Below are 27,842 nucleotides of genomic sequence, written 5' to 3'. Positions count from 1 at the left end.
GGGCCAGGTCCCGCCCACCCCGGCGGGGTTGCTAGGCAACCGGTCAACTGTGCGCTCCTAGCCGTTTGAGGAGCTTCTGAAGCCGAGGACTTGGCTTGGGTATTTGCGGGTTGGCGGAGCTGCAGGAGGAGCCGACCCAGCATAACGGGCGGGCGCCCGGAGGTCGTCCACGCCTGAAGAGGAGCGTGAAGACAGGAGGAGAGAGACTCCCAAGGGTAAAAACCACCAGCGGCACAAGGGTTTTCTTTGGGGATGAATCTGCTGAATGGTGGATCCAAGAGGCCTAGGGTCCTCCACCACGTTGGTCCTGGCTGCCCTGGGAACTCTCCAAGTCACAAGCCTCTATAACCTCTGAACCCCTTGCACCCCTAACCCCATGAGTGTGCATACTGGGGAGGTGGGGTTGAGGGATCTCAACAGGGCTGGGAGTGTGGACCTTTTTTGGTTTTGGTACGGGGAATAGAACTCAGGACCTCATGCTTGCCAGGCAGGCAGGGCGCCACTGAGCTAAATCCCGGCCATGGACCTCTTAAGAGAGCTTTGGATTTGGGGCCGAGGGATTTAGCTCAGTGGTTTCGCCGCCTGCTGCGAAAGCTCAAGGACCCGTGTTCAATCCCTGGTACCAAAAAAAAAAAAGAGAGAGAGAGAGAGCTTTGGATCAGAACTTGCTAGGGGTGTGTACTTCAAATGCATCCTTTCATTTTTTCCTTACCTGGGAGCTGGCATTATTGTGCCCATTAGGTATCACAGTCAACATCAAACCTTTGATTTAGTTCCTCCAAATCCTGTGCACTTCCTCCTGGGAACAAGCTCAGAGATATATCTGTCTCTGTCTCTCAGTACGGGGGATTGAACCCAGGGCTTTTGCCCTGAGCTACATCCCCAGCTTTTTTTTTCTTTTTTTTGAGACAGGATCTTGCTAAATTGCCCAAGTAGAACTCGAATTTGTGACTCTCCTGCCTCAGCCTCCCAGAGTGCTGGAATTACAGGTCTGTAACACCATGCTTGGCTAAATTTTAATCATTGGTGAAGGTTCTGACTCCCTCCACCAGGATTCTAGAGACAGAAGCATTATTTTGGTGTTTGGACTGGAGCATCCTGTTCTCTCTCTCTCTTTTGGGGGGGGGGGTACCAGGGATCGAACTCTGGTCCTTGCGCTTGCAAGGCAGGCAGCAGAACCACTGAGCTAAATCCCCAGCCCCCTCTCTTTTTTGTTTGTTTTGTTGAGACAGAATCTTGCTATGTAGCTCAGGCTGTCCTCAAACTCATGGCGATCCTCCCAAATGCTAGATTACAGGTATGTGCCACTATGCCTGGCTGGAGCATCCTGTTTGTGTCTATCTGTGGTACTAACCACTGTGTTCTGCATGGCTCTAGGTCTCTAGGCTCCCATGGCGGGGAGACCCCCCAAATCCCAGGCAGCAGTGACACTGTTCCTGCCCCCCCCACAGACCCCCTGTTCAGGCCCGGCTTGGAGGAGCCCACCCTGTAACACTCCCGAGACCCCTTCAGCTGACCTCACTAATCATCTTGGTCCCCTGCTAGCGTGTGAGAAAAGAACCTGCTCTGGGTCTTTGAAAGAGCTGACTTCTTGTCACCAGGGCACCCTTTAAATGTCCCTCCTGTCTGCCTCTAGACACAAGACAATGCCTCTCTTCTCGCACAGGGCTTGGCCTTGGGAACCACTCAAGGAAGGAGGTGAGCAAAGCAGTTAAAAATCTGATCTAGGCTGGAGAAGCCTTTTTGACTTCCTGGAGTTTCCTCATTCTCTTACACCTCCTCAGTTGGCCTAGGCATCAGCGGGCTGTCACAGCACTTGTCAGAGGGATGGGGGAGCAGCCCTTATTGGCTGGGTCCAGCAGCCCAGTCCAGGAGGCACAGGTGCTTCTCAGTGTGGTGGGAGAGGTAGAGAACGGAAGTAAATTTGCAGTGTTTCCCCCAAGGCCCCCTCTTGGTTCATGAGGAGTAAACACATCAGGGCCCCCTGCCCAGAGAGAGAGAGAGAGAGAGAGAGAGAGAGAGAGAGAGAGAGAGAGAGAGAGGTCATTTCTGAAGCACTTTCTGCAAGAATGTGGTTCAGCTTGGGTTGTTCTGGGGTGGGAATGATTTGGGGTTGTGCTGTCTTCCAGGAACAGTTTATGTGGATGCAAAGAGACAAGAGTTAACGCTGTCACTTCCTTCTCCCTCACTGCTACTGAGGAGGCTCGGGGCTGTCTTTAGTTACTTTCTCAGTCCTGAGACACAATACCTAACACCCCAAACTTAAAGAGGGAAAGGTTTATTTTGGTTCACAGTTTGTACAACTTGTATTCCATAGTTAGCTAGCTCCCAAGCGGGTTGTCATGGCAGAGGAGAAACAGCCCATGACATGGCGGGAGAAGCACAGCAGAGATCAAGGGAGGAGGAGGGATATATATATATATGTATATGTATACCCTTCCAGGCCACGCCCACCGTGACCCACGGCTTCCCATCATACTTCACCTTCCAACATCACACCCAGATCTAAGCCCTCAGTGGACTAATCCAAGATCACACACCCATGGTCCAGTCACCTCCCAAAAGCCCCACCTGTGAGCACATGAGGCTTTGGGGTGACATCTAGATATGAACCATAACAGGCCAAATCCACCCCAGACATCTGCTTCTAGATCATCACCCAGCTCCGGGCCCTGCATCTCAGGGGTCAGCAGCCAGTCCCACTGGACAGGTTCCTTACAGCCCTGAGGTTGGGGAAGTAGGTTGGGCACACGTCTGGTCATAATGTTCCTTTGGATGACTATGGACAACAGAAATTTCTAGGCCCTACCCCAGCATATAGTTCAGCATTTGAATCGGTCTTGAACCAGGCTGGCCTCAAACTCATGGTGATGCCCCTGCCTCAGCCTTCTGAGTGCTGGGATTACAAGTATGCATAACCATGCCCATCTTATTATTATTACTTTTTTTGGCAGTGCAAGGGATCCAACCCGGGGTGTCACACATGCTAGGCAAGAGCTCTACCACTGAGCCACACAATCCTGTCCTATGAACTACATTTTTAGTATATGTGCTGCCAAAGCAAGCACATGAACTACATTTTTGACACCATGTGTTAGTCAGCTTTCTTTTCATTGTACTGACAAAATTCCTGAGAAAATCAAGGGAGGAAAGGCTTATTCTGGCTCACAGTTTCAGAGGTCTCAGTCCATGGTCACCTGGCTCTGTTCCTTTGGGGCCTGGTAAGGCAGAGCATATTGGCAGGGAGTAGGTGGTAGAACAAAGTAGCTCATTTCATGGTGGACAGAGGCAGAGAGCGCAAGAAGAGGGACTGGGGACACAGCATACCCTTCAAAGACGTGTCCCCATGATCTACCTCCTCCAGCCAGGCCCCACCTCCTTGAGTTTCCACCACCTCCCAAAAGCACTACAGCCAGGCACCACACTTTCAAGTTTTAGGGGGAACATTTAAAATTTTGTTTTTGAGCTTTTACAATTGCAGTTTCATAGACCATTTCTGAAATAGTGATGACTTGCTTTATTCATACATAAGCCAAAGCATTTAATTCTTTAAAGGCACTATGCATTGTATTATTTGATGCTCTTTGAAGGAAATGACAGTCAGAAATTCCTCAGGGAAATTCCCACTCCAACTCCATTGTTATATCTTTGGAGAGAGAGGCATCCCTATTTCTTGGTTTGGCATAGGGAAAAAACAAAAGGTTGTGCACTTCTACTGCTCACAGGATACGCCATTCTTTCAAGCCACTGCCTTGACACGATTGCTGATGGAAGTGATGAGAACAGTCCAACAGTTGATCACACTGTATGTGTTTTAAATAACACTGAGATCAAGAAGCTCTTCCCAGGTTGCAGATTGCCTGCAATGATCCCACTAAGAGCTTGGTTTTCTTGCTTGTTTTCTTGGTTTTCTTCAGGGTGCTTAAATGGGGCAGAAAAGAGAAGGGGCATCCTTCCCAACTGCAGCAGAGCTCCAGGGGACCAGCTAGGAGATGAAGCATAGTAACAACGTCTGTCCTCCCTCCCCAGGAATTCTCACATTTCCAGACTCCATCCTCACTGGCAATTGTTGAACCACTAGTTTCCAAGGTCCTCCTGGGAGCTCATTACTCCAGCTTCTAGTCATTCATTCAGATATGCAAGCTCTTTTTCAGCACATGCTTTTTGAGGACAGCTCTGGCAACAGTCATGATTTCAGGGCTTCTGGTGGTGGCCAGGAAGCAAAAGAGGGGGGGCTGCATTTAAGAGTCAAACCATAAAATGTCATGCAGTCTTTACTATATCTATGAATTCTTTGAAAATTCTAAGTTTTATAGTTTTAGCTCTTATATTTAGAACACTAGTCCATTTTGAGATAATTTTTGTGTATGGTGTGAGGTAGGGATCTATAGTCACTTTTTTGCTTGAGAATGTTCATTTGTTCCAGCACTGTTTGCTGAAAAGACCATCCTTTTCCCATGGCACTGCCTTGGGACCTTTGTCAAAGATCAGTTGACTATAAATATAAAGGTTTCTTTTTGACCTTTCAGTTCCATTCCACTGATCTTTGTGTCTCTCTTCATCCTAGCACTACACTGTCTTGATTACTCACAGTCAGTTTTAAGAAATGTTTGTTGAATGAGTAAGTGAAGTAATGGGAACTATAATTAGAGTGACTATAATGCTCGCATGGGCTCGAGATGTGGCTTATTGCTTTGGCACTTGCTTGGTATGTGTAAGTGCCGGGGTTCAATCCCCAGTATCACCACCAAAAAAAAAAAAAAAGATAAAGCATACAGTTTTACATTTGTAAAACCTGTACTTCTCTACAAAAATCTATGCTTTTTTTTTTTTTAAATAGAGTAGGGCCAGGGATTTAGCTTAGTGGTTCTGCCACCTGCCTTGCAAGCACAAGGTCCAGAGTTCAATCCCTGGTACCAAAAAAAAAAAAAGAGTAATTTGGGATGTCTCAGAGGGAATTATTGGTCAAAAACCCCAGTATAAAGATGCTTGGTCAAGTAAATTACTACTCTAGCATTTCTGTTACACAGTATTTTTTTTTTTTTTTGGTACCGGGGATTGAACTCAGGTCCTTCCACTTGCGAGGCAGGCAGCGGAACCACTGAGCTAAATCCCCAGCCCTGTTACATAGTATTTTTAAAAATCTATTGCCTGGGTTTGGATATTTGTCTAAGGGTTTTGCTTAGTGCGGGAGATAGGCCCATTGATCATTTTCCTACCAGGTTCCCCTTTCATTCAAAGGCAGCAACACCTCCTCACAGACAAGAGCCGAAACCACTGGGAGTTGAAAGGCTTGGGTTGTAAATCCTGCCATGGTAAGCATACAGTTTATCTCCCGGAAACCACCCGCAGCCACCCATTCAGCTGTTTTTCTCCATGTCTGTGTGCAGCCACAGTCTCAGCTCTCAGGCACTTGCCACCAATGGCACAATCTCTGAGAGTTGGGGTGGTCACTGATGTCCATAGGGTAATGTCACATGGAGCCCTCCAGATGGTCAGCCACCTGTTGCAGAGAAGCACTCAGCTCTTGTAGAACCTATGGATGTCATGGGGCTCAGAGGGTCAAGGTCTCTTGGGATGAGTGAAGGGCGATCTGTAGGAAGTGTACTGTATTTGAGCACCAGCTCTGCAGCTGTTGGGGCATTTCATTCCTCCTCTGGGCATCCTGTGGGGAAGGGGGTGGGGGTCAGCTCTTCTAGGACCGAGTGTCCCAGCCAAGGTCTTGTAGCTGGCAAGGGCAGGGCCAGAACTTGAGGTCAGGGCTTTCCCCAGCCTGCTTTCCAATTCGTGCTTTTCAAGTCCAGTAGCACAAAGCAGAGGTTTTCCTAATGGCCTGGCTATTCTGCCAGCTGAGGAAGCTGCCCAGCTTTGTCCCTTCTCAGGGTGACTCTTACCTCTGTCTGACAGAGTGGTAGAGAGAGGAGAGATTTCTAGAGGGCTCTACAGAGAATGATGGGGGATGGAGTTGGGTAGCCTAGAATCCTGGCATGGATGAACCTTTTGGACAGTGAGTGGTTGGGTGGAGGGTTCCAGAAGAGGCCTGGAGCTTTTTGTCTGTGTTCTGTGTGGCTCAGGTCTGGAGTATGGTGGGGAATTTAGCCCAACATAATTTCCATCAATATTTTTTCATGCCTCCCAAGAAACACGGATTCATCAGAAACTGTATCTGATGGGTAAGAGCTCTGGAGTTAGGCAGGCCACTTATCAGCTCCATGATGCCGGATACGTCACTGAGGGAACCTCTGAATAGCAAATTCCTTTGAGTAAAATGGTGATTTTATTGCCCACCCCATGGGGCAAGTGTAGGAGCCAAGCAAGGTAATTTCATGCTGAGCTCATAGTCAACACTTTTATGAGTTTTTAAAGTGCAGGTGCAGCGTCTGGACAAATCCCCCGGGACTCCCTATCCCCACTTTCGAAAGGCAGATTGAGAACCTAGAGCTTCCCGGATGAGACCTGTGGAGAGGGGACAGTGCCAGGGGGGCCTGTCACCCCACATGCTACCTCTGCCCTGCAGCTGCTGTCACCATGGAGATCGTGTACGTGTACCTCAAGAAGCGCAGTGAGTTTGGGAAGCAGTGCAACTTCTCAGACCGCCCAGCTGACCTGAACATCGATATCCCGCCCAACCCCGAGCTGGCCGCACAGTACGTGGAACGGAACCCAGTGGACATGGGCATCCAGTGCTCAGTCAGCATGTCAGAACACGAGGTGGGTGCCAGCTGGCCCAGGTGTGGCAGGGCCGGTGGCCAGCACGGACACGTAACAGGCCTGGGTGCCCTGTCCACCTGGAAGCCAGCTGGGCGGACCAGCCAGTGCTGGAACTTAGGGGGGGGGACTCACCCGAGGTCCACTGCAGTGCCAAGCTCGGGAGAAGACACAGCACCAAACCAAGGGTTCTAGCCCCACGCCTGAGACTCCTACTAGAGTCGTGTGGGGCCTTTAGAACACCAGGGAGAGGTACAAGGAGTGATTGAAAATACACTGAATTGTTGCATTTTAAAAATTTATTACAGTAAAAAATGCATTATCATTAGCCCCCCCTTGCTGTGAAACGTGCTTATCCCATTATTCGTGCCATTTCTTTTTTTTTCTCTTTTGTTTGTTGTTATTTGTTTTTGCTTTTGGTTTCTGGTGTTTTGAAACAGTGTCTCGCTATGTAGTTCAGACTGACCTTGAACTCACTATATAGCCCAGGCTGGCCTCAAGCTCCAGTGATCCTTCTGCCTCAGCCTCCCAAATGCTGGGCTTACAGGCACCACACCCAGCTTTTACCACTTCTGACGCAGTTCTGGAAGTTCTCTTTCATGAATGTGTTTATGAAGCGTGATAAAAAAAAAAAAACCTCGGTGAATGCTGCTCCCCAGAGCCATACGACAAAAAGGCACCACCGTGTGTCCTCCTCCACCTACCGCCAGACCTGTGCAACTTCCGGCTATTCTCCAAAGTCAAAATGACCACGAAAGGTCAACGTCTTGAATTGACTGAGGACATCAAGAAAACCAGGACAGCACAACTAAAAACATGAAAGAGGATTCCAGAACTACTTCAGAAAGAGCCTCAAACGATGGGATAAGTGTGTTCAAAGCGAGGGGGAGTATTTTGAGAGGGATTATGGTGATCTGTCTTTTACTGTAATAAATTTTTTTTTAAAATTTAACATTCACCCTTTTTTTTCAATCACACCTCGTATTTGAGGAGAGCAAGGATTTATCTCTCCAGGCAACTTCCCAGCTAGAGAAAGGACAGCATCCCCTGGAAAGTTTTGCATTTCATGAGGAGGCTCCAGGATAAAACAAGTGAGGGCTGTGTCTGTGTGAACCAGGGACATAGGCCCCAGTCAGGGTAAGAACCTCTGAAAGAAAATTTGATGGAATCAGATAGTGCATTTTATCATACCCTGATTGCTGGTATCAACTGTAGAGCAGCTAGCTCCACAGGGCGGTGCGCTGAGGCCACCTGTGACCACCCGAGGACCAAAAATTCCTTGCTTTGCGGCCCAGGCCAGGGCACTTCACCAGCCTATCCTGGTTTGCAGAAGTGGCTGGGCGCTTACACAAGGGCAGATATTTTCTCACCCATGTTGCTCTGTTTAGGCCAACACAGAGCGGTTCGAGATGGAGACGCGGGGTGTTAACCACGTGGAGGGGGGCTGGCCCAAGGACGTGAACTCCCTGGAGCTGGAGCAGACAATCCGCTTCCGGAAGAAAGTGGAGAAGGATGAGAACTACATCAATGCTATCGTGCAGCTTGGCTCGGTGAGTCTCCCTCCCGCTCCACCTGTTGGAGCCTCCCTCTCACTCCAGGTCGCCAAGGGTGCGCCATACCCTAGCTGGCCCAGTGTGGGCTCCTCAGGATACTAGGGAGAAGAAGATCGGCTGCAACCACACAGGTCCATAGCTGAACACGACTTAGTCCAAGTCTAAAGAGTAGAAAACCTCTTGGGCAAAAGAAACCCCAAAAGAATCGTTACTCAGCAGCCAACAGTGACCGTTCATGCATTCACATTTGGATTTAGGGCCAGGTGTCTGCCAGGGACCCTAGAGGCTGTAACAGTGAGTCTCACATACATCCTGTCCCAAAGAGTTTACGACTCATTGCAAGTCAAAGACAAATGCTAAGATGTGACCACATCACAGGAAAAGAAAGAAACACTGTAAGAAAAGGGGGACTTGCCATTTCTTCTCATGAGAAGAGTGTATCTCCTGGTGAAGAGGTCAGGGAAGACTTCCGGGAAGAGATGCCCCTGGGCTTGGCCTTTCCTTGCTGCATCTGAAATAACAGGGAAGGCATTCAGTCTGCAGGTGCCAGGGTCTACGGGCAGGAAGCAGGTGCCAGGGGCCATAATCTGCAGGGATTAATAATTCTGCTTGACTCCAGCAACATTTCTTCAGCCTTTTTTTCATTATTTCCCCTCCCAAACAGCCTTTATAAACATTTTTCCTAGTCATGAAGTCTTAATCTCACAAGTACAGTACATCTGTTTTTGTGCTGTATATGTAACTAGGCTTTGTATACAATATTATCTCACTTTCAAAACTCAGTTGAAAGTATGAACCGGGAGTGTAGCTCAGTGGTGGGATGCTTGCCTAGCCTGTGCAAGGCCCTGAGTTCCGTCGCAAGAAAGGAAGGAAATGCATGGCTTATATAGAATGAGAGACGCCCACTAGGTATCCCCTTGTCCCTCCCAGACCCCATCCAAGCCCTGCTCAGCCTGGAGGACCTCTCTTTGCTCCCAAGAGCTTTCAGTGTCTCATCTCCCCCAGATCATGGAGCACTGCATCAAGCAGAACAATGCCATAGACATCTACCAGGAGTATTTCAACGATGAGGAAGAAGTGGAGGTGACCGATGAGGCCTCTTCAGCTAAAACCATCAATGTTTTCAGGTAGTTCCATAGTGAGCAGGTGTCTGGCCAACTGTCACCCACTAAACGGGCTTCTTGCTCATCACTCCAGGCGGGGAGGGCTACGCCCTCTGTGTCCTTGACAAGGGGCAGAGTAAGAACTTGGTGCCCAGCAAAGAGGGCTCTACTCCCTCAGGGTGTCCAGATTCCAGGGATGAGACTGGGAGTGATCCCCAGGTATGCACAGTGGGGTCCGTTCCTGCAGGGTAGGGTCAGTACAGCATGGCAAACATGGAGACCCAGTGTAACAGTAGGCACACAGGGTACCGTCCTATACTCTTGGCAGGGGATCTGGGCTAATCTTCCCCCTCCCCTTTTCAACACTAACAGACTAGTTTTTAAGGTAGCTTTAGGCTCGCAGCAAAATTGAGCAGAAAGTACAGGGAGTTCCTCATGTCCCTCCCCTTCTCCCACTCCAGCACACAGACCCCCATTATGAGCATTCCCACCAGATAGACCTGGACACATCCTCACCTCCCGGACACCATAGTTTCCATTAGGGTCACCATTAGGGTGGTACAGTGTGTGGTTAGGACAAATGCGTCATGACAAGTGTTTCACTGCCTTAAAAATCCTCTCTGCTCTTGCTGTTCCTCCCTCCCCCCAACCCCTGGCAATGGCTGATCTTTTTACCGTTTCCAGTTTTATCTTTTCCAGATGTCATATAGCTGGAATACTACAGCACATGGCCTTTTCTGTCTGGCTTCTTTCACTTAGTAATAGGCACTTAAGTTTCCTTGTGTCTTTTCACGGCTTGAAAGCTGGTGTCTTTTAATGGTGAATGACAATCTATTATCTGGATGTACCCAGACTTATCCACTCAGCTACTGAAGGGTGTCTTGGTTGCTTTCAGGTTTGGGCAATTATGAATAAACCTACTATAAATATTCAGGTACCGGGTTTTGTGTGGACAAATGTTTTTAAACCATCCAGCAAATAAGGAGGCCAGTGGCTGGTTCCCATCACCTTTTTATTCTAATCTTCACAGAAGATCAAGTGCTGGCTCAAAACTTTCCTTTTTTCTTTTTCTTTTTTTTTTTTTTTGGTATCGGAGATCAAACTCAGGACCTTGCGCTTTCGAGGGAGGTGGCAGAAACACTGAGCTAAATCCCCGGCCCAGCCCTTTTTTTATTTTTTATGGTGCTGAGAATTGAAGCCAGGGCCTTTACACTGAGCTACACATCCTAGCCCTTTTTAATTTTTTAAAATATAATTTAATTTTCTTATTGGTATGTATTTGCAGTACATAATGATTACGTACATTATTGGTCATAAGTTGGTACATACATATAACACATCTTAATTCTTCTGAAAAGTTTTGTTCTGAGACAGGCCCTCAGTAAGTCACTGAATTCCCCAGCCTGGGCTGAAACTTGCAATCCTGACTCAGCCTCCCAGAGTATTGGCATCACAGGCCTGCGCCACCACACCCAGCTTCAAAACTTTCAGCAAGTGAAAGTGATGAACTAGAATTTAATTTGTTGTTTCCATTGTCTTAATTATTATTATTATCTTCTATTTATGGCTGGTGAGACTGGTTTTTCATTTATGGGAGTCTTGTCAACTTTGTTTTCAAAGTAGATTTCCCTGAGTGAAGGTGATTCCTTAGATGCATTTGAATATTTTAAAGACAAAAACCTACTGAATAAGGAATTAGGGGAGTCCCACCCTCCAGTCTCCTGCCTCCCTTGCTTTCTCCTTAAAGAGATCCCCAGGAGATCAAACGGACGGCCACACACCTCTCCTGGCACCCTGATGGCAACCGGAAGTTGGCAGTGGCATATTCTTGTTTGGATTTTCAGCGGGCACCTGCAGGCATGAGCCATGAGTCATACATCTGGGACCTGGGTGAGAAGCAGAGGGGTCCTGCTGGCCACAGAGGGCTGAGGAGCCGAGCAGAGGCAGGAAATTCCAGATTCTCCTTTCTTTCCTCCCTCCCTTTCTCTCTCTCTCTTCTCTCCTGTCTGCCTGCAGTACTGGGGATCAAACCCAGGGCCTCACACGTGCTCGCCAGTTGTTCTATTGGTACACCCCAGCCCCCCAATTCCTGATTCTTAATCTGGAGCATTAAGACCAGACCCTGTGGGATGCCAATTCTTGGGCCCTAAAAACCATATCAGAATGATGCCCAGCAGACTGAGAAGGGGCCCAAGCAGGAGGGAAGGGAACTCATGCCCTAGCCCACCTTTCCTGTCACTTGCCCTTAACCTGTGGCTAGCAGGGGCAGTGTGTCCACCTGTGGGCCCAGACCAATGTCCAGGGCTTGCTCTGAGGGCAGGAGCCTAGCCGGGGGGCCGCTCTCAGCCTCCCCTCCACTGCCACATTGTTACAGGAAGTGGGCGGCACTAGCTTGGCACACACAGCTCGGCGCGTCCTTAGAGCAGCCCCCCGGGGTGGAGGCCAGTAGGACTCCCAGGCCACAGACTTGGGGTGAGGAAGCTGGGGAAGAGCTGACTTATGTAAAAACCTTTGGGTCAAAACCTCCTTTCACACCAAACCCAGGAAGTGGACTAGAACTGGAATTAAACATGCACAGGCACCCCACTCCCAGTCCCCCCAAATAAAGCCATGGCCAGGATTCAGGCTTAGGGACCTGGAGAAGCAGCTCGGAGAAGGACCAGAGCGCTTCCACCCCTCCCTGCCTGTAGGAGGTAAACTGATGATTGACCCTGTCTTTTTCTGTCCAGGCCTGATGAAGTCATTTTTTCCCCTGCTTTATAGAAAACCCCAATAGGCCTGAAATGGCCCTGAAGCCATCTTCTCCACTGGTGACCTTGGAGTACAACCCCAAAGATTCTCACGTGATCCTGGGGGGCTGCTACAATGGGCAGATAGGTAAGGGGGAACCCAGCCCTCATCCAGCTGCCAGACCAAAGGGGTGAGCCTTCGGTTGCAGACCACCCAGGTGCTTGTGAGTCGGTTTCTGCTGACACTGGGTAAGGGCACCAGCTCTAATGGTTCAAGCAAATCTGACATTAGTTCAAATTAAACAGTTCCTGAAAACTCAAGTTCAAGTAGAACCAAGGAACATGCAACTAGGAACAGCCATAGAGAGAAGAGACCCCTGTGGAGTTCCGTGTTGGGAGAGGCATGGGGGAAACCTACATGGTAATGGGAGTGGTGATACTGGCCTCATAGAAGGAGTTGGGGAGAGCCCCCCTTTCTGTTCTTTTGCAAGAATTTGCATTAATTGTTTCAGTGTTTGGGAGAATTCACCAGCAAACCCATCTGATCCCAGGCCTATTTTTTTCAGTACTAGGGATTGAACCCAAGGGTGCTGTATCCCTGAGACATATCCCCAGCCCTTTCAATTTATTATCTTCAGTCAGAATCTCACGAATGCCCAGGCTGGCCTCACACTTCCCATCCTCCTGCCTCAGCCTCCTGCATAGCTGGGTGTACATATCACTATGCCTGGCCTGGGCTTTTCTTTGTGGCAAGTTTTAGAATTACCAATTCAATTTTTTCATTCACTATAGATCTCTTCAGATTTTCTGTTTCTCCTGGATTTATTTTGGTAGTTTCTGCCTTTCTAGGGACTTTTCCATTTCATCCAGATTATGTCATTTGTTTTTTTGCTTTTGTTTTTTTTTTTTGCTACCGGGGATTGAACTCAGATGTCATTTGTTGATGTATAATTGTTCACAGTATTCCTTTATAATCATTTTCATTTCTGCAAAGCTGGTGGTCATCTCTTCTATTTTGTTCCTGGTTTTAGTAATTTGAGCCTTCTCTTTCTTCCCCACTTCATCAGTCTAGCTAGATGTTTTGTCAATTTTGTTTCAAGAACCAGCTTTTGGCTTTATTGATTTTCTCAGACTATGAAAAATTTTCAGTTTCATTTATTTTTCACTGTAATCTTTAATATTTCCTTCCTTCTGTATGTTTGGGTTTTCATTTTCTCTTTTTCTCATTTCTTAAGGTGAAAGTTTAGGATAGTTTTTGTTTGATTTGGTTTTTCATTTTTGCAGAGCCAAGGATCAAACCCCAGGCCTCATACATACAAGCCAAGAGCTCTGTGACCGGCTGCAGCCCAGCCCTTTTTGCTTGTTTGTCTTTGTTTTGTTTAATGTATGCATTCACAGCCCTGAGTTTTCCCTCTGTGCACTGCTTGAGCTGCACCCATACCTTCTGGTTGGCCGTGTTTTCGTGTTCGTTTATGTCAACGTATTTCTGGATTCCCTTCTGCTTTCTTCTTTGACCCATTGGTTCTTCAGAGTGTGTTTGTTTGTTTTCCAGCTCTCTGGGAACTTTTCAGTTTTCCGAGATTTATTACATGTTAGAAAAGCTACTTGTCATGATTTCAATCTTCTTACATTTATCAGGGCTTCTTTTACGGCTCAGCACTCTGTCCCTCCTGGAGAATGTCCCTCTTGTCCCTCCTGAGAACGTAGACTACGTGCTGCTTGCTGTCAGGTGGAGCAGCCCATAGCTGCTCTCTCCTGAGTGTGACTGAGTTTTGGGCAATGACATCACCGTCCCAGGTATGTGGCCTCAGGTGCCCAGGTTCTCAAGGCCGCTGTGGACGTCTGGTGCTCCAGCTTTTCCCTTGAAGCTTTCTGGCCAGGCTGCTGTTTGCCCCACCTGTTATCCACAGCCTCAGTTTCCACAGCTGTGCTCTAAGGAAAAGACTTTTGCACTGAACAGACTCTGAGTCAAGTCATATAGACAACATTCCAAGATGGATGCTCTGGGGAGCCACCGGACAGGCCAAGTCATGGCAGGCTTTGGGTCATGGACCTTGAAAGAGCTCATCCAGCCCACTCTGCTTCTTCCTGCGGCCGCCAGGCCATATTGGCAGTGCAGGTGGTTACTTTTCTTTTCAGTGCTTTTTCTTTTTTAGTACTAGAGATCAAGCCCAGGGTCTTCACACTGAACTACATCCTCAGCCTTTTAAATTTTATTTATGTAGCTATTTTTGTTTTTTTGAGACAGGATCTCATTATGTAGTTCAGGTTGGCCTTGAACCTAACTATGTGACCCAAGCTGGCCTTGAGCTCGTGGTGATCCTCCTACCTAGGGCTGCTGAGTGCTAGAGTTATTGGCCTGTGCTACCATGCCGGGTTCAGCCCTTTTATTTTTTTATTTTGAGACAGGGTCTTACTAAGTCACTGAATTACCCAGGCTAGACTCAAACTTGCAGTTCTCCTGCCTCCCAGACTGCTGGGATTACAGGTGTGCACCATTGTGCCAGGCTGGGATGTTGCTTGTCTAGCTACCATGGAACTGGGAAGCATATATCTTAGCTAGGGCTAGTTGAGATGCCACAAGAGTCATTGTTGTTACCAAGATTCAACTATTTTTCTTGAATAACTCTCCAGATTGCTGTAAGCTTTTGGCTAATTTACAAAATTCTGAAAAAATTGATTCTGACCATTTTTGCCAGTTTTTAAATTGTTTTTGTGGAAAAGCTGGAGAAGTCCGTACTCTACTATTTTTGTTGATGGCCCACCTGGAAAGCTTATTTTAAAAAATTCCTATCAAGGCTGGGCATGGTGGTATGTGCCTGTAATCCTAGCAAGCAGGAAGCTGAGGCAGGGGGATCACTGTAAGTTCAAGCCCAGCCTGGGCTACACAGTGAGATCCTGTTTCAACCAAAACAAAAACAAAACTCCAAGGAAATCAGAAGAAATTGGCCTGCCCTCTATTCTCAGCCCCGACATAGCAGGCTCCCAGTCCTCATAACACTACAACACCTTAGGAATTGTGTCAGTCACCTTTCTGTTTCTGGGACAAAATACCTGACACACATAACTTAAAGGAGGAAAGGTTTGTTTTTGGCCCATGGTTGCCTGGCTCCAAGGCAGCAACATCACTGCAAAGCTGCTCAATCCTTTGCATCCAGGAAGCAGAGAGAGAGGGAAGAGACAGAGGGGAAGGGGTCAGGGCCAGATATGGTCCCCGAGGTCATGCCCCCAAGCCCCACCAGCCACATGCAAAAGTGTACTTTACTAATCTCCTCAGAATTTCTCAAGCCAACCAAGTTTAACACAGATCAACTGTCACAGGTATGAAAGGGGCTTCCCATCCCGTCTACCCTCACTTGCTCTACTACTGTCCCTTCGTCTTCAGGAATAGGAGCCGGAACAGCTGAGAATGTCTCAGAAGCCCTCTGTGGCCAGCTGCCCCGGGCCTTCTCAGGCCTCATCTCCCTCCCAGACCTGCTGCCTCCTCCCAGGAGAGTGCGCAGGCAGTGGAATAGACACCGGCTCCCTGCATTTCCCTGCCAGATTACCCAGGTGCCAGCTCGCTCAAGACTGCCCCAAGTGCCTTTGCCATGATTTATTCAGGAGCCCACCACACTCATTATTCATAATGCCTTTTGGTGGCTTTTCACGAGGCTCCAAGCAGCTGGGGCTCTTGACCCTGCTGCTGTACGAAGGGGGACCCAGAAGGGGCATCTGGGACCCGTGAGTCCACGCTGGAGCACGCTTCACCAAGCCGAGCAAGTTGAGCGAAGAAAACACAAGAAGATGCCTTGGATTTGAAGGATGTTAAGTCAAAGCGTGTGAACCAAGTACTTCTGTTGTTTCACAAGACCAACCTTCCTGGAAAGAGCCTGTGCACCGGAGGGCAGGCCCTGCTCCTACACCCAGGGGAAGGGAAATGACAGCGCTCAGCACAGAAAGCTGAGAAGCTTCACATCTTTCTTTGGCAAGCACTCAGCAGATTGCAGGAGAGGGTCAGGCTCCTCCTGGGCATCTTTCTGGAGCCAGCAAAGGTGCAGAGGAGAAAAGGGAGGGGAGTTGATGTAGCAGGAAAATTTGCCTCAAGGGACCTCTCAAGGTTTTTCCCTGGAACGGAGATTCAACTGTCCCCTCTGCCTGGCTCACGGCACCTCGAGGCTCAGCCGCAGCTGAGTCCGTCACCTCCCCTCTGCAGTAGCAATCACAGGCCAGGCTGTACTTGCTAGCCCCCTCCAGCCTTCCTCCCAGTGGACAGCCTGCCCCGTTCCCACAGCTTCCCCAGGACCCAGGGCGACACTCAGCATGGGGTAGGACTGTAATGGAAGAATGAAGCTTGCGCTTTGGGGGTCTCCCTGGAGATTTCTTGGGGGCTGGTGTAAATTTAACCCTACTATAAAAACCCGCACACCTACCAAACCCGGAGAAGCAGCACCCCTCCATCCCTGTTCCCTTCTCGGAGGAAGGAAGCCCTGCCTCCCTTTACCTCCCCTTGTCTCCTTCCTCATCAGCCTGCTGGGACACCCGGAAGGGCAGCCTGGTGGCAGAGCTGTCCACCATTGAGTTCAGCCATCGAGACCCTGTGTACGGCTCCATCTGGCTGCAGTCAAAGACGGGCACAGAGTGCTTCTCGGCATCCACAGATGGGCAGGTACCACCTGGCCAGGCCCCCGAGGGCAGAGGGCTTGTGTATCCCCTGGTTCCCATCAGGATTCCTGTGGGAAGGTTTCTTTTTACATTTCTTTTTTTTTTAATTTGTACTGGGGATTGAACTCAGGACCTTGCGGTTTTGAGGCAGGTGTGGTGCCACTGAGCTAAATCCCTGGCCCTACATTTCATTTTTAAAATTAACAGTGGATAAAACATGCACATGGAGCAAAATCTCAAAGGTCCAAAAGAGCAGACAGCGAAATGCCTTCCTCTCTTGTCTATCCAACCTCCCTGCTTCTACCTGAAGCGTGGGGTTAGTTTCCTACCTCCACCCTCAGATAGTCTCTGCCTGTTCTGACTCTTTCTGCACACTTTTGAGTGTCCTGCACGTGATGTGTTCATTTAGCACATCTCAGAGATAGTTTCACGTTCTGCAAACCACTGCCCTGTGCCTGCTAAGGACTGGAGTGTATGGGCATATCATAATTTATTTAAATAGATTTTATATTTAGTTGTTACCATAAAAAGCATAGCAAGAGTGTATTTGTGCCTAGATTATTCCACAGGCAGGAACATCTACAGCTCATGCTCCCAGCAGCCGGACCCTTAGGTCAAAGTGTAAGTCCATTTTTCACATTGCTAGATATTTCTACATGCAGAGAACTGAAAGAATCCAGACTCTTGGGATGGTGCCTGATGATCTTGATTCAGTAACATTGGAGTGAGGCCCTGGCATCTGGACTTTAGGCAGTTTTGCCAGTGATGCTGATGATCAGCCGGGTGTGGGACCCATGGCCTCCAGCAGCGGTTCTCAAAATATGTTCATTCTCATAGGTGGGTTAAGGACAGAAGCCAGGGGAACTGAGGGACCTTGAGGTCTCAGAGTCACCCCTGCCTCCTACTAGGTCATGTGGTGGGACATCCGCAAGATAAGCGAGCCCACCGAGGTGGTGATCCTGGACATCACCAAGAAGGAACAGCTAGAAAATGCCTTGGGGGCCATCTCCCTGGAGTTTGAGTCTACCTTGGTGAGTGTTCCTTGCTCTCCCTTCCCCGACTTTCCTTGCCAGGGTAAGGACAGGCCATGGCTAGTATAGCAGATGTTTGTGGCTCCAGCCCAGCCCCAGACAAGCCCTTCCTCCACCTGTGTGGTATTTACAATAGCCCTCCAGCAGGGGGCAGCAGAGCTCCTTAAGGAAGGAAGCCATTCTAGTCCCCAGCCAGTCAGTTTGGCCAGTGACCCTGATGAAGAGGAAGACAGATTTAACAGGACAGAACTCAGTGGGAGAGCCCTGACCAGGACCCAGGCTGCCCTTGCTTCACATAGGGGCCAGGGCTGGTCACTTCCCTTCCGATGGGGAAGAAAGAATGTAGTGCGGAGGGAAAGGAGATCTGAGGGAGCTCCTTGGAAAACCAGGGCACAGACATGAACTCAGTGACAAAGAAGGAACAAGAAAGGAATCTCCAAGCTGAGCAATAATGTTAAGGCAAGCTTCTAGAAGCAGCAAATGAAAACTCCCTATGGATCTTACCGGGGATTTACCTCAGTGGTTCTGTCACCTTCCTCGCAAGCACAAGGTCCCAAGTTCGATCCCTGGTACCAAAAAAAAAAAAAAATTTAGAGGATTAACACTTCCTCTGTAATGCAAGACAAGAAAATGACTTTTCCAGCTGCTTCTTGGCTTGGGCTGGATCCTGGTTTATATCTTATTGACGCTGAGGCCAGGTCCCCAATTGGAGGTATCACTCGTTGCCTTAAGGTCATGTGACATCACTGCTAGGAGACTGGGAGCTCTAGCCTCACACCTGCCCTGAGTATCCCCACTGAAGGCTGGGGAGTGAATGCTGGTGGGATGAGATGCAAGATAATTCAGCTGACCCCCAACCTTGGTCAAGGCACTGGATGGAGACCCAGAAAAACATTCTGACCTGCACGCTATCCCAGGCCGTGTGGTGGATGTAATGACCACACCATGACAAGCCCTCACTACTCCATGCATGTCCCTTACTGAGTGCACACAGTATGCTGGACACTTGTAGATACCACAGTGTGAGCCTGTGTAACCATCCATACCCACCACTTGAGGTAATGTTATTGGCCCTACTTTCCAGATAATGAGGATGAGTGCCAGTGAGGCTAAGTTACATCCCCCATCACAGGGTGAAGCTGAACTCAAACCCACGCCCCTCTATAAAGCCCGAAGCCAGAGGTGTTCCCTGCCTTGTGGGCCTGGATGGCCCTCCTCCCGGAAAAGCTTGGTACAGGCACCAAGGGGCTCGCCTGATGACTCACCTCTCAGGACCTCTCAAGTCTGGTCTCTTCATTTTTCTTTGACACACAACTTTGATTGTTTGTTTGTTTGTTTTATTGAGTTTATTGGTACATTTTAGGGATAATTATGGTCACATTCGTCATTAGGAATTTGTACCTGCACATGACATCTCTTGATTTTTTTTCTCATTCCCCTGCCCTCCCTTCAACCCCTCCACCCCACCCTATTTACATAAGCTTTGTTTCCATTTTTTCCTTTTTTTTCATATTTTTCTTTCCCTTCTTTCCTTTCCCCTACCCCTCCTCCCTAGTTCTCCTTCCCCTTTGAACATTTTCTTCTTACTTTACAATATCTATTATACATCTTACCCCTCATTTATGCTTTCAGTTTCTCACACCAGAGAAACAATTTGGTATTTACACATGTGTGTCCTATTTATTTCACTTAAGAGTATGGCCTCAAGGTGCATCCATTTAGCTATAAATATCGATAGTTGGGCTAGGGATTTAGCTCAGTGGTGCTGTTGCCTGCCTCGCAAGGGCAGGGTCCCGAGTTCAATCTCTGTTACCAAAAAAAGTCTCTAGTTTATCTTTCTTTATGGCTGAGTAGTACTCCATTTTATTTTTTTAAAACCCACATCTTTTTTTTAATAACTTTATTATCAAACACACACACATACAAAAAATTAAAACCACTCAAAGAAAAACAATGCAAGGGGAAAAAAACTCCAATAATATTCAAATACAGTAGAACTCAACCAAAACAAAACTGAAAAGCACTTAAACATTTTTCCATATAAGTTAAAAAAGCATCTCAAGCACCAACAAGACACCAGAGGATGTGATTTGTTTCAGAAAGGTCCCCAAAACCAACATTGAACAAATAATGATCTGGAAAAAAAGCTCCAGTTAGTTAAACCCAGATCTTTTTTTCTTTTTTTCCTGTTTGACCAGTGATGACCAGCGATGTTGAACATTTTTTTCATATGTTTATTTGCTGCTTTTACTTCTTCATCTGTTCATTTCATTTCAGCTGCCCATTTTTGGAGTGGGTCTTTAAATCTGGGAGGTCTGATTTTTTTAAGTTCTTTATATACTCTAGATAGTAGTCCTTTGTCTGAGGAACAGCTGGTAAAAATTTTTCCCACATTGTAGATTGTCTCTTAGCTCTGTTGGTGGTTTCACTTTCTGTGCAGAAGCTTTTTAATAAGATGAGATCCCAATTGTTGATCCTTTGTGCTGGGTCCTGTGAGACTGAGATTTTGTTCATAAAGTCTTCCTACGCCAAATGACGCAAAACTTTGCAGTTTATGTGGGGACTTCCTTCCTTCCCTCCCTCCCTCCCTCGCTTCCTTCCTTCCTTCCTTCCTTCCCTCCGTGTGTGTGGGGGGCTGGATGGGACCCAGGGCCTGTGCATGCTCAGTAAGTGCTTTACCACTGAGCTGCAACTCTGGCTTGTGTATGTTTTTCAAATTGTGGTTAAAGAAAAACACATAAAATTTACCATTTTAACAAAGTGTCCAATTCAGTAGTGTTAAGTATATTCACATTGTTGTCCAACCATCACCATTCCTTGCCCTTTTTTATTTTTATTTGGAGACGGTCTCGCTAAACCACGCTGGGCTCAAACTTGCAAACCCTCTTTCTTGCCCTGGAGTTCTGGGATCATAGGTGTGCTCCTCTATGCCTGACTCCAAACATTTTTCGTCTTGCAAAACTGAATCTCTGCACCCATTGAACAACTTCCCACTTCCCTCCACCCTCGCCCCTGGCAACCACCATTCTACTTTCTGTGTTTTTAAATTTGGCTGTTTTAGGAACCTCTTATAACTGGAATTATAAAATATTTGTCCTTTTTATGACTGGTTTAGTGCACTTTGTATAATGCCCTTAAGGTTCATCCATGCTAGAGCATGTGTCAGAATTCTCTGCCTTTTGAAGGCTGAATTATATTCCCTCCTACGTATGGACCGGTTGTGTTTATCCGTTCATCTCCCCAGGGACACTTGGGTTGCTTCCACCTTTTGGCTATCATGACAAATTGTGCTAGGGACATGGGTGCACATTGTCACCCAGTTCTGCAGGGACTTTTGGCAGGACTGCGGCACTCCTGGGCTGCTGTTCTCAAGGCCCCCTCCCAGAGAGGAGTGGATTGTGGGGGAGGCACATGGGCCTGGGATGGGGACTCTTCTCAGGCCACATTTCAAGTTATTCACAAATATCTTTCAAGCCCCTGCTCACACCAGCCACTATTCCAAGAGGCAAATGTCCCTGCCCTCAAGGAGCTTGTGGGACACATAGAAAACAAAGGAAATACTTCAGCCAGAAGGTGGTGGGGGTCTGTGGGGACAGAAATGGAGAGCAGAGTAAGGCGGCTTGGGAGTGGTGGCTTGGTTGAGGGGGGGCAGTGTAAATATGAAACCGAGCGGCCTGGGGAGGTGAGATGTGAGCAAAGCCCCCAAAGCAGTGAGAACTCACTGAGCAGACGACTGAGGGGAAAGTGTCCCAGGCGAGGGGAATAGCCACAGCAAATCCCCCGAGGCAGCAGTATACCTGTGTGCTTAAAGACAATGAAGATACCACAAGGTGCCAGAGGCTGAGGGTACCCCGGTACCTTCTGGGATAACTACCGTACATCTAATCTTTCTTACTATGGGCCTCATCTTGAGCAGCCCTTCCACTTGGCCCCAGGTGGCTTCCTGAGTGTTGGGTGGCCACCCGCTCTGAGTTCTCAGTAGACAGTGCTAGGGCACTGTCACTATTGCTCCAGATTAGACACTGCCTGCCTTCTAAATGACCCAGTCCACACTGCATCCCAATCTGGGCTGGGCTCGCCTACTCTGTCTGTAAACATTCAGGATCTTTAGGGCAAATTCGTAGTGGATGCCTCATGAAGGGTGCTCCTGGTATCTTCCAGTGATCAGAAGATCCAGGAAGGGCTTCATTAAGCAAGTTCCCCAAAGCGGGAGTCTTTGGAGGGGACAGGTCTTTTGTGGGAGGCACAGTCTGAGCGGAGCTTAAAACAAGGTGTCTGCTAGCACTGCCAACCCCGGGCCGGCTAGCCCCTGCCAGCCAAGCCTAGAGTTGATGCTTCATGGCCCCTTCCACTGCTGTCACCCCCTCCACAGCCAACCAAGTTCATGGTGGGCACTGAGCAGGGCATTGTCATCTCCTGCAACCGCAAGGCCAAGACGTCGGCGGAGAAGATTGTGTGTACTTTCTCAGGCCACCATGGCCCCATCTACGCCCTCCAGAGAAACCCCTTCTACCCAAAGAACTTCCTGACGGTCGGGGACTGGACAGCCCGCATTTGGTCTGAAGACAGCCGGGAGTCATCCATCATGTGGACCAAGTAAGGGAGGGACAGGGGGCTGGGACAGGAGGGAAAGCCACAGAGGGGGCCACCTCAGAGCCTCTGTAAGTCCATCTGTAAAATTTAGCAAAGAAAAATACAGGCTCCCTAGTTAAATTTGAATTTCAGAAAAAATAATGATTTTTTTTTTTTTTTAGTATAAGTATGTCCCATACAATATCTGGGATATACTTGTAGTAAAAATTATTTATTGTTGTCAAAAATCTCTAGAGTTCTTTGGTATTGCTCATTTCTCCCACCCTAGCTTAACTGTCCACCCAGTTGCAAAGGAGGCTGGGAAATGTAGTCTCTGGTGTGGCCACCATGGCTATAATTGTAGCACTACAGGGTAAAGGAGGATGGGGTCTGGTGGAAAATTCAGTCCCTACTGTGTGGGTGTGTACATGCATGGCTACAGTTGCTCACACACACATGTGCAGGTGTGTGTGTGTGTGTGTGTGTGTGTGTGTCTGTGTGTGTTTAATGTTTGATAGAAAATGTTAGAAAATCTGAACCAAACTAAGTAGGAAGTTTACCCCTCCCTGATATCAGAGTTATGAACTTTCCTGGACATGACCTTCCTCTGACTGCTTCCGTGTGTCCAGGGGCTGGGCCTGTGGGAAGCACCATATCCAGGGCCCTGCAAAGAGCAGCCTGGGAGGCTGGCAAGGCTGGAAGCTAAACACAAGGCAGAATGTGACATGAGGAACTGGCTCCCGCAGGTACCACATGGCTCATCTCACGGATGGTGCCTGGAGCCCTGTGAGGCCAGCAGTGTTCTTCACTACCAAGACGGATGGGACCCTGGACATCTGGGACTTTGTGTTCAAGCAGTCTGACCCTGCCCTCAGCCTGAAGGTCACGCGAATCCCCCTGTGAATGCCTCTAGGCCCTTCCTCTACAGGCGTGGGTCTAGGTGTGAGTGTGGCATGGTGTAAGCATGTGTGCTCCACTGTGCATGGCCAGGTGTGTCTGTGTAAGGGCCTCTCTAGGTTATTCATGCACTGGTTGACTACAGAGTTAGGGGGACTTGGCACCCTGGTGACATGGCAGAATCACCCTGAGGAAATTAAAACAGAAAAGAAAGCAGATGCCCCACCACCCCTGCCCCAAGCTGTATCCTTTTAGGCCCTTGGACAGGTCTCTGGGCAGCTGGCCCTTCAAACCTGAGCTCCTATTAGCAAAGCCATGGCGGGGGCTGTGGGAGGCCATGAGGGTTCCATAAGTTGGATGGGACTGGACTGAAAGGGGTGATGAGGCAGGAGCCACAGGCCTAGACAGCTAGTCTCTGAGTTTGCACCTCACCTTGTGGGGTAAGGGGTGTCATGGAGGGTGTCTGATCAGGGCGAAGGAGCTAAGCCTTCCCAGGCGCCATTAATCAAACAAACATGGCTTTGCCCTGCCCCCCGGGTCTGCTTGGACCCTCCAACAGGTGTGTGACGAGGCCCTCTACTGCCTCCGGGTACAGGACAACGGCTGTCTCATTGCTTGTGGCTCCCAGCAGGGGACGACCACCCTGCTGGAAGTCTCCAGTGGGCTCTCCACGGTCCAGAGGAATGAGAAGAACATAGCTTTTTCTGTAAGTACTGGCACTCAGCAGGGTCCACACTGTGCATGTCCTGACCTGGCCCCAACTCAGAGTAGCACAGTCAGAGAGAAACATGTCCCCTCCTGTCCACCTCCTGGGAATAGGTGCACGAGTTTGATGGGGCCACTGGGTGTCCTAAAGTGAACTCTGTGTTTGGGCTTTAGCAGGGTTCACCTGCCCTTGCTCAATACTCTGCAGCTCAGTGGCCCCAGGCAAATCACTTTGTCTCCACAGGCTTTGGTTTTCCTGCTGCAAATCAAATGGTTTAACTGGGTCCCTTGGTCCAGTTTCACACAACACAATTTTTTGCAGCAGAATCATTCAAAGACACCAGCAGAGAGGACAGGTGGAAGGGCACCTGCCCTGGAGTAGGGACATGGAGGCCCACGTCCGTATCCTACTGCCCTCACCCAGCAGCCCTGGCACACACTCCCCGGTGCCCTGGTGCACACCGTGGAAGGGAAAGCCCTGATGCAGAGGTCTGGGAGAGCTTCCTGGCTCTGCCTGAGCTGGGGGAGTCTCACCCCTGAACTGGTCCTTTGTTGGGCCCACAGCCACCATGGTGTCTAACCAACCCCATAGGAGGTTCTCCACCATTGGCATGTGGACTCGGTGCTCCTCAGAGGGGAGTAACTTGGCATCCTGGCTCCAGCCTCTGATGCCAATATTCAGCCCTCCATTCTTGACACCAGCCCTGCGTGCAGAACTCTTTGAGTAGGGCAGGGAGACCTGAGGAGCAGCCCAGCCTGGCCCGGTGCTGGAGTAGCTTGCTGCCCACCCCTTCCACTGGCCTCTGTCCCACTGTGGCCCAGATATTTGAGCGAGAGACCCGGCGGGAGAAGATCCTGGAGGCCAGGCAGAAGGAGATGCGGCTGAAGGAGAAAGGCAAGACAGAGGGCAAGGATGATGACCAGAAGGACAAGGAGCTGGCCACAAACCTGGAGGAGATGGTCGCCAAGGCCGAGCAGGAGTTCTTCGACATCATCTTCACGGAGCTGAAGAAGAAGGAGGCAGAGGCCATGGAGAAGAAAGCAAAACCTGTAGGGGCCTCGGCAGGGCCCGGGTGGGCTGAGGGCTGGGAGCTGGGAGAGCACATGGAGCCAGGCGTCGCCTGCTGGCTGACCTCGCCCCGATGTCCTTATTTGAGTGGGAGGACGTACTCGCTTCCTCGCGGGCAGGCACTGTGACCCGTGCCTCCTGGGGTGCTGCCATCCCGTCCATGGCAGGCGCCTCTGAGCACGCGTGGTACCATCTGGATGAGGGCCCTGGGAACCAGTGAGTGGTGCAAGGAGCCAGCGCCTTGACATCCGGGGAGGACAGGGCTACGGTGTTCCCCTGTGTGCCTCACTCTTGGTACCCAGCCTGGTGTCAGGAGTATGACTTTGATTAGCCCCTCTGCCCGTGGCCCTGGTTCTAAAGCACTTTCTAGCTATACCGACCAGGCTGGTACCCTTCTCTTCTCAGTTCCTCATGTCCTGTCTGGAAAGTGAGGAGAGGAAGCTGTGATGATGGTGCCCTGTCACTATCTGGGTCCTTTTCCACGCCAAAGGGCAGAGGAAGGAAAAGGCCTGGTCCCTCTGTGTCACTGTCCTTAGGGGCCCACAGATAAGATGCCAAGATGGAGCAGGGTGTGGTGGCACCTGCCTGTCAACCCAGCACTTTAGGAGGTGGAAGCAGGAGGATTGCAACTCAGAGCCTAGCCTGGGCAACTTACTGAGACCCTGTCTCGTTATAAAATTTAAAAAGGGATGGGGATGTAGCTTCAAGTCCACCATGGCAGAGAAATGACCAAGCCAGGATCCAGTTTTATAAGCAAGACTGGCTGCAGAATGAGGAGGGGGTACAAAATAAAATGTGAGGCTCTTTTTTAAAACTTAGAATTCCAAGATGATGACAGCATAGCTTGCATCAAGCTCGGGCCCTTCTAAGCACTGGCCCTGAGTGGCTGCCGGGGACACTCCCCCAGGGAGCCAGCCCCACTTTGGGCATGAGCAGCAGGGCCAGTTCTTGGTCACTGATGGGAGAGAGGACAGAGGAGGTCACTGATTCCCCTGCTGATGCCTCCCTCCTCCACCTCCCTCTGGCCCTGAGGACAGGGTGTGGGTTTGTGGTGCGTATAAGGATATGAGCGCCCTTATTCCCACACTCTCTGAGCAATGCCAGTGGTGCAGAGGCGACCAGAGTCCTGGCCCTCCCAGCAGCCCAGGGTTCCTCCCACCCTTCACCTCAAGCCCGGTCAGCCCTTCAGAGGTCGAAGGTGACCTTGATCGCCTTGTGTGTCATGATGTGGCCAATGGGCTCTGCGCTTGGTGCCCTGGCTCCCAAAATGTGGTGATCACAACAGCATGGACTTTTCCATAATTTTGCTTATTTTGCAGTGCTGGGAATGGATCCCAGGGCCTTGCACATGGTAGGCAAGTGCTGTAGCTACCGCTGAGGTACATCAGCTCAAACATTCTAAATGAGGAAGTTGAGCCTCGGAAGATCGGGCCCCTGCTGTCTGCCACATACCTCCTCCTCCCCTCTGCAGCTGATCTGAAAGCACTGCCCAGGGCCTAGGCTCTCCCTTTATCCCCACACTGTGTCTCTAATCCTAGCCCAGTCCTGCCACAGGCCATATCTGCCTTATGGGTAAAGGTGCCGGGAGCCCAGGAAGAGCTGACCCAAGGTCACCCAGGCTGCACACAGCAGACGCAGGACTGCAATTCTCCAGCATCCTCTAGGCCCTTGCCCATATAGAGCTGGCACCATCAGGGTATTTGGCTCTCCACGCTTCAGGCAGCTGGCTGCTTTCAGCCTCATGGGGTTCACATCTGGAGGATGGGGAAGACCTGCCCCTCACCAACATTCCTCCTGTTTTTTCCCAGCAGAAGAAACAAAGTTTGGAGATGGATGAGGAGGTGGAGGAAGACAATACTGGGGAAGAAGAAGGAGGGGATGAAGAGAAGTCAGCCTAGGTTGGCCTTGGCTGCAGCGCTGTCCCTGCGTGTCCCTCCCGTGCCTTCTTGGTACTGCCCTGGTCTTACCTTACAAGTAGGGAGCTGAGCTTTTCCCTAAAGCATGATTATGAAGGCCACATGGGGCACTGACCACCTCCACCCTACAAATCACTGGCCCACACTGGAGCCCAGTCCTGTGCCACCCTCATAGAGAGGAAAGCGGCAGGGCTGGCACCACCAAGAGGCCCACTCCACTGTGGGCGCATGCAGCCTTCAGGTCTGGTCCTGGTGTCCCCTTGACCCCCACTTCCTTCGGGAGCTTGCAGCCTCAACCCAGGCTTTCCCTGGCCATGACGGCCTCAGGAAGCCCTGCGGAGGGGAAAGGGTTTTTCCTCTTCTCTCCCCACCCTCCTCATCCACCTGCAAATGGGGAACTGCAAGAGCCTTTCCACACTGCCACATTAGAGGCTTCCAAGCCTGTGCGAGCCTGCTGCCCTCGAGTGCCTGGGAGGGGAGAACTTATTCACATGCACCCGCATGCTTTCTGTTTCCTTCATTCTGGTACCATTAAATTAATAGCAACAATGCCAGCAGTTGGTGCTAGCTAAGAGGTCCTTGTGTTATCGCCTTCATGTCACTCTTCACAAAGTCGCTGGAAGTTTCCTGCTGACCGTCCTTATTCTACAGAGCAGGATACAGAAGTTCAGGAGAGGTATGCAGACTTGCCCAGGTCACAGAGCTGGGGAGAGACAGGGCAGGGAGGGAGCCCACATAGCTCACTTCCTGTCCTGCATAGCAGTTGACTGTGGCTCCTGGGACAGTGGGGGCTGCACAGGACCCTCAGGATCTCTGAGGTGGGCTGCCGCTTCAGGAGGTGTCCTGAAGCCATAGCTCAACAGAACAGCTCATAGGCATGAGGGCACCTTAGGGCCAACTTTGTTCCAGAAATCC

General features: G+C 49.6%; 1 protein-coding gene across 6 annotated transcripts; it reads left to right on the top strand.

Annotated features, from left to right (window-relative positions):
* Window positions 1-29: 29 nt before the first annotated feature.
* On the top strand, window positions 30-27,484 carry Dnai2 (dynein axonemal intermediate chain 2). Of its 6 annotated transcripts, XM_087208553.1 has the most exons (15): window positions 62-215; window positions 913-989; window positions 5,242-5,315; window positions 6,518-6,711; window positions 8,097-8,258; window positions 9,267-9,388; window positions 11,112-11,254; window positions 12,128-12,241; window positions 16,602-16,741; window positions 17,646-17,768; window positions 22,141-22,364; window positions 23,087-23,222; window positions 23,797-23,943; window positions 24,765-24,992; window positions 26,820-27,484. In XM_087208553.1, the coding sequence occupies exons 4-15, from the start codon at window positions 6,529-6,531 to the stop codon at window positions 26,907-26,909; spliced, it is 1,812 nt and encodes a 603-aa protein (XP_087064679.1). In that variant the 5' UTR covers window positions 62-215; window positions 913-989; window positions 5,242-5,315; window positions 6,518-6,528; the 3' UTR covers window positions 26,910-27,484. The 6 variants fall into 6 exon arrangements, with proteins under 6 accessions (XP_004860641.1, XP_021096642.1, XP_021096639.1 ...); XM_021240980.2 differs by lacking the exon at window positions 913-989 and having other exon boundaries at window positions 48-215; XM_021240981.2 differs by lacking the exon at window positions 913-989 and having other exon boundaries at window positions 60-215; window positions 5,223-5,315.
* The last annotated feature ends 358 nt before the right edge of the window (window positions 27,485-27,842 follow it).

This window comes from Heterocephalus glaber, unplaced genomic scaffold (genome assembly GCF_053883595.1).
Source record: "Heterocephalus glaber isolate CG9 unplaced genomic scaffold, H.glaber_assembly_v1.0 deba00000937, whole genome shotgun sequence".
NCBI lineage: Eukaryota > Metazoa > Chordata > Mammalia > Rodentia > Bathyergidae > Heterocephalus > Heterocephalus glaber.
The sequence above is the reverse complement of the archived record's forward strand: the minus strand, read 5'-3'. Positions and strand labels throughout refer to the sequence as shown.

What these genes read in the sequence shown, in the direction of transcription:
- Dnai2 (XM_004860584.3), top strand. Translation starts at nt 6,529, where the DNA reads ATGGAGATCGTGTACGTGTACCTCAAGAAGCGCAGTGAGTTTGGGAAG. An exon ending in CTATCGTGCAGCTTGGCTCG is followed by an intron (nt 8,259 to 9,266) that starts GTGAGTCTCCCT and finishes CATCTCCCCCAG; the next exon opens with ATCATGGAGCACTGCATCAA. An exon ending in CTGCTACAATGGGCAGATAG is followed by an intron (nt 12,242 to 16,601) that starts GTAAGGGGGAAC and finishes CTTCCTCATCAG; the next exon opens with CCTGCTGGGACACCCGGAAG.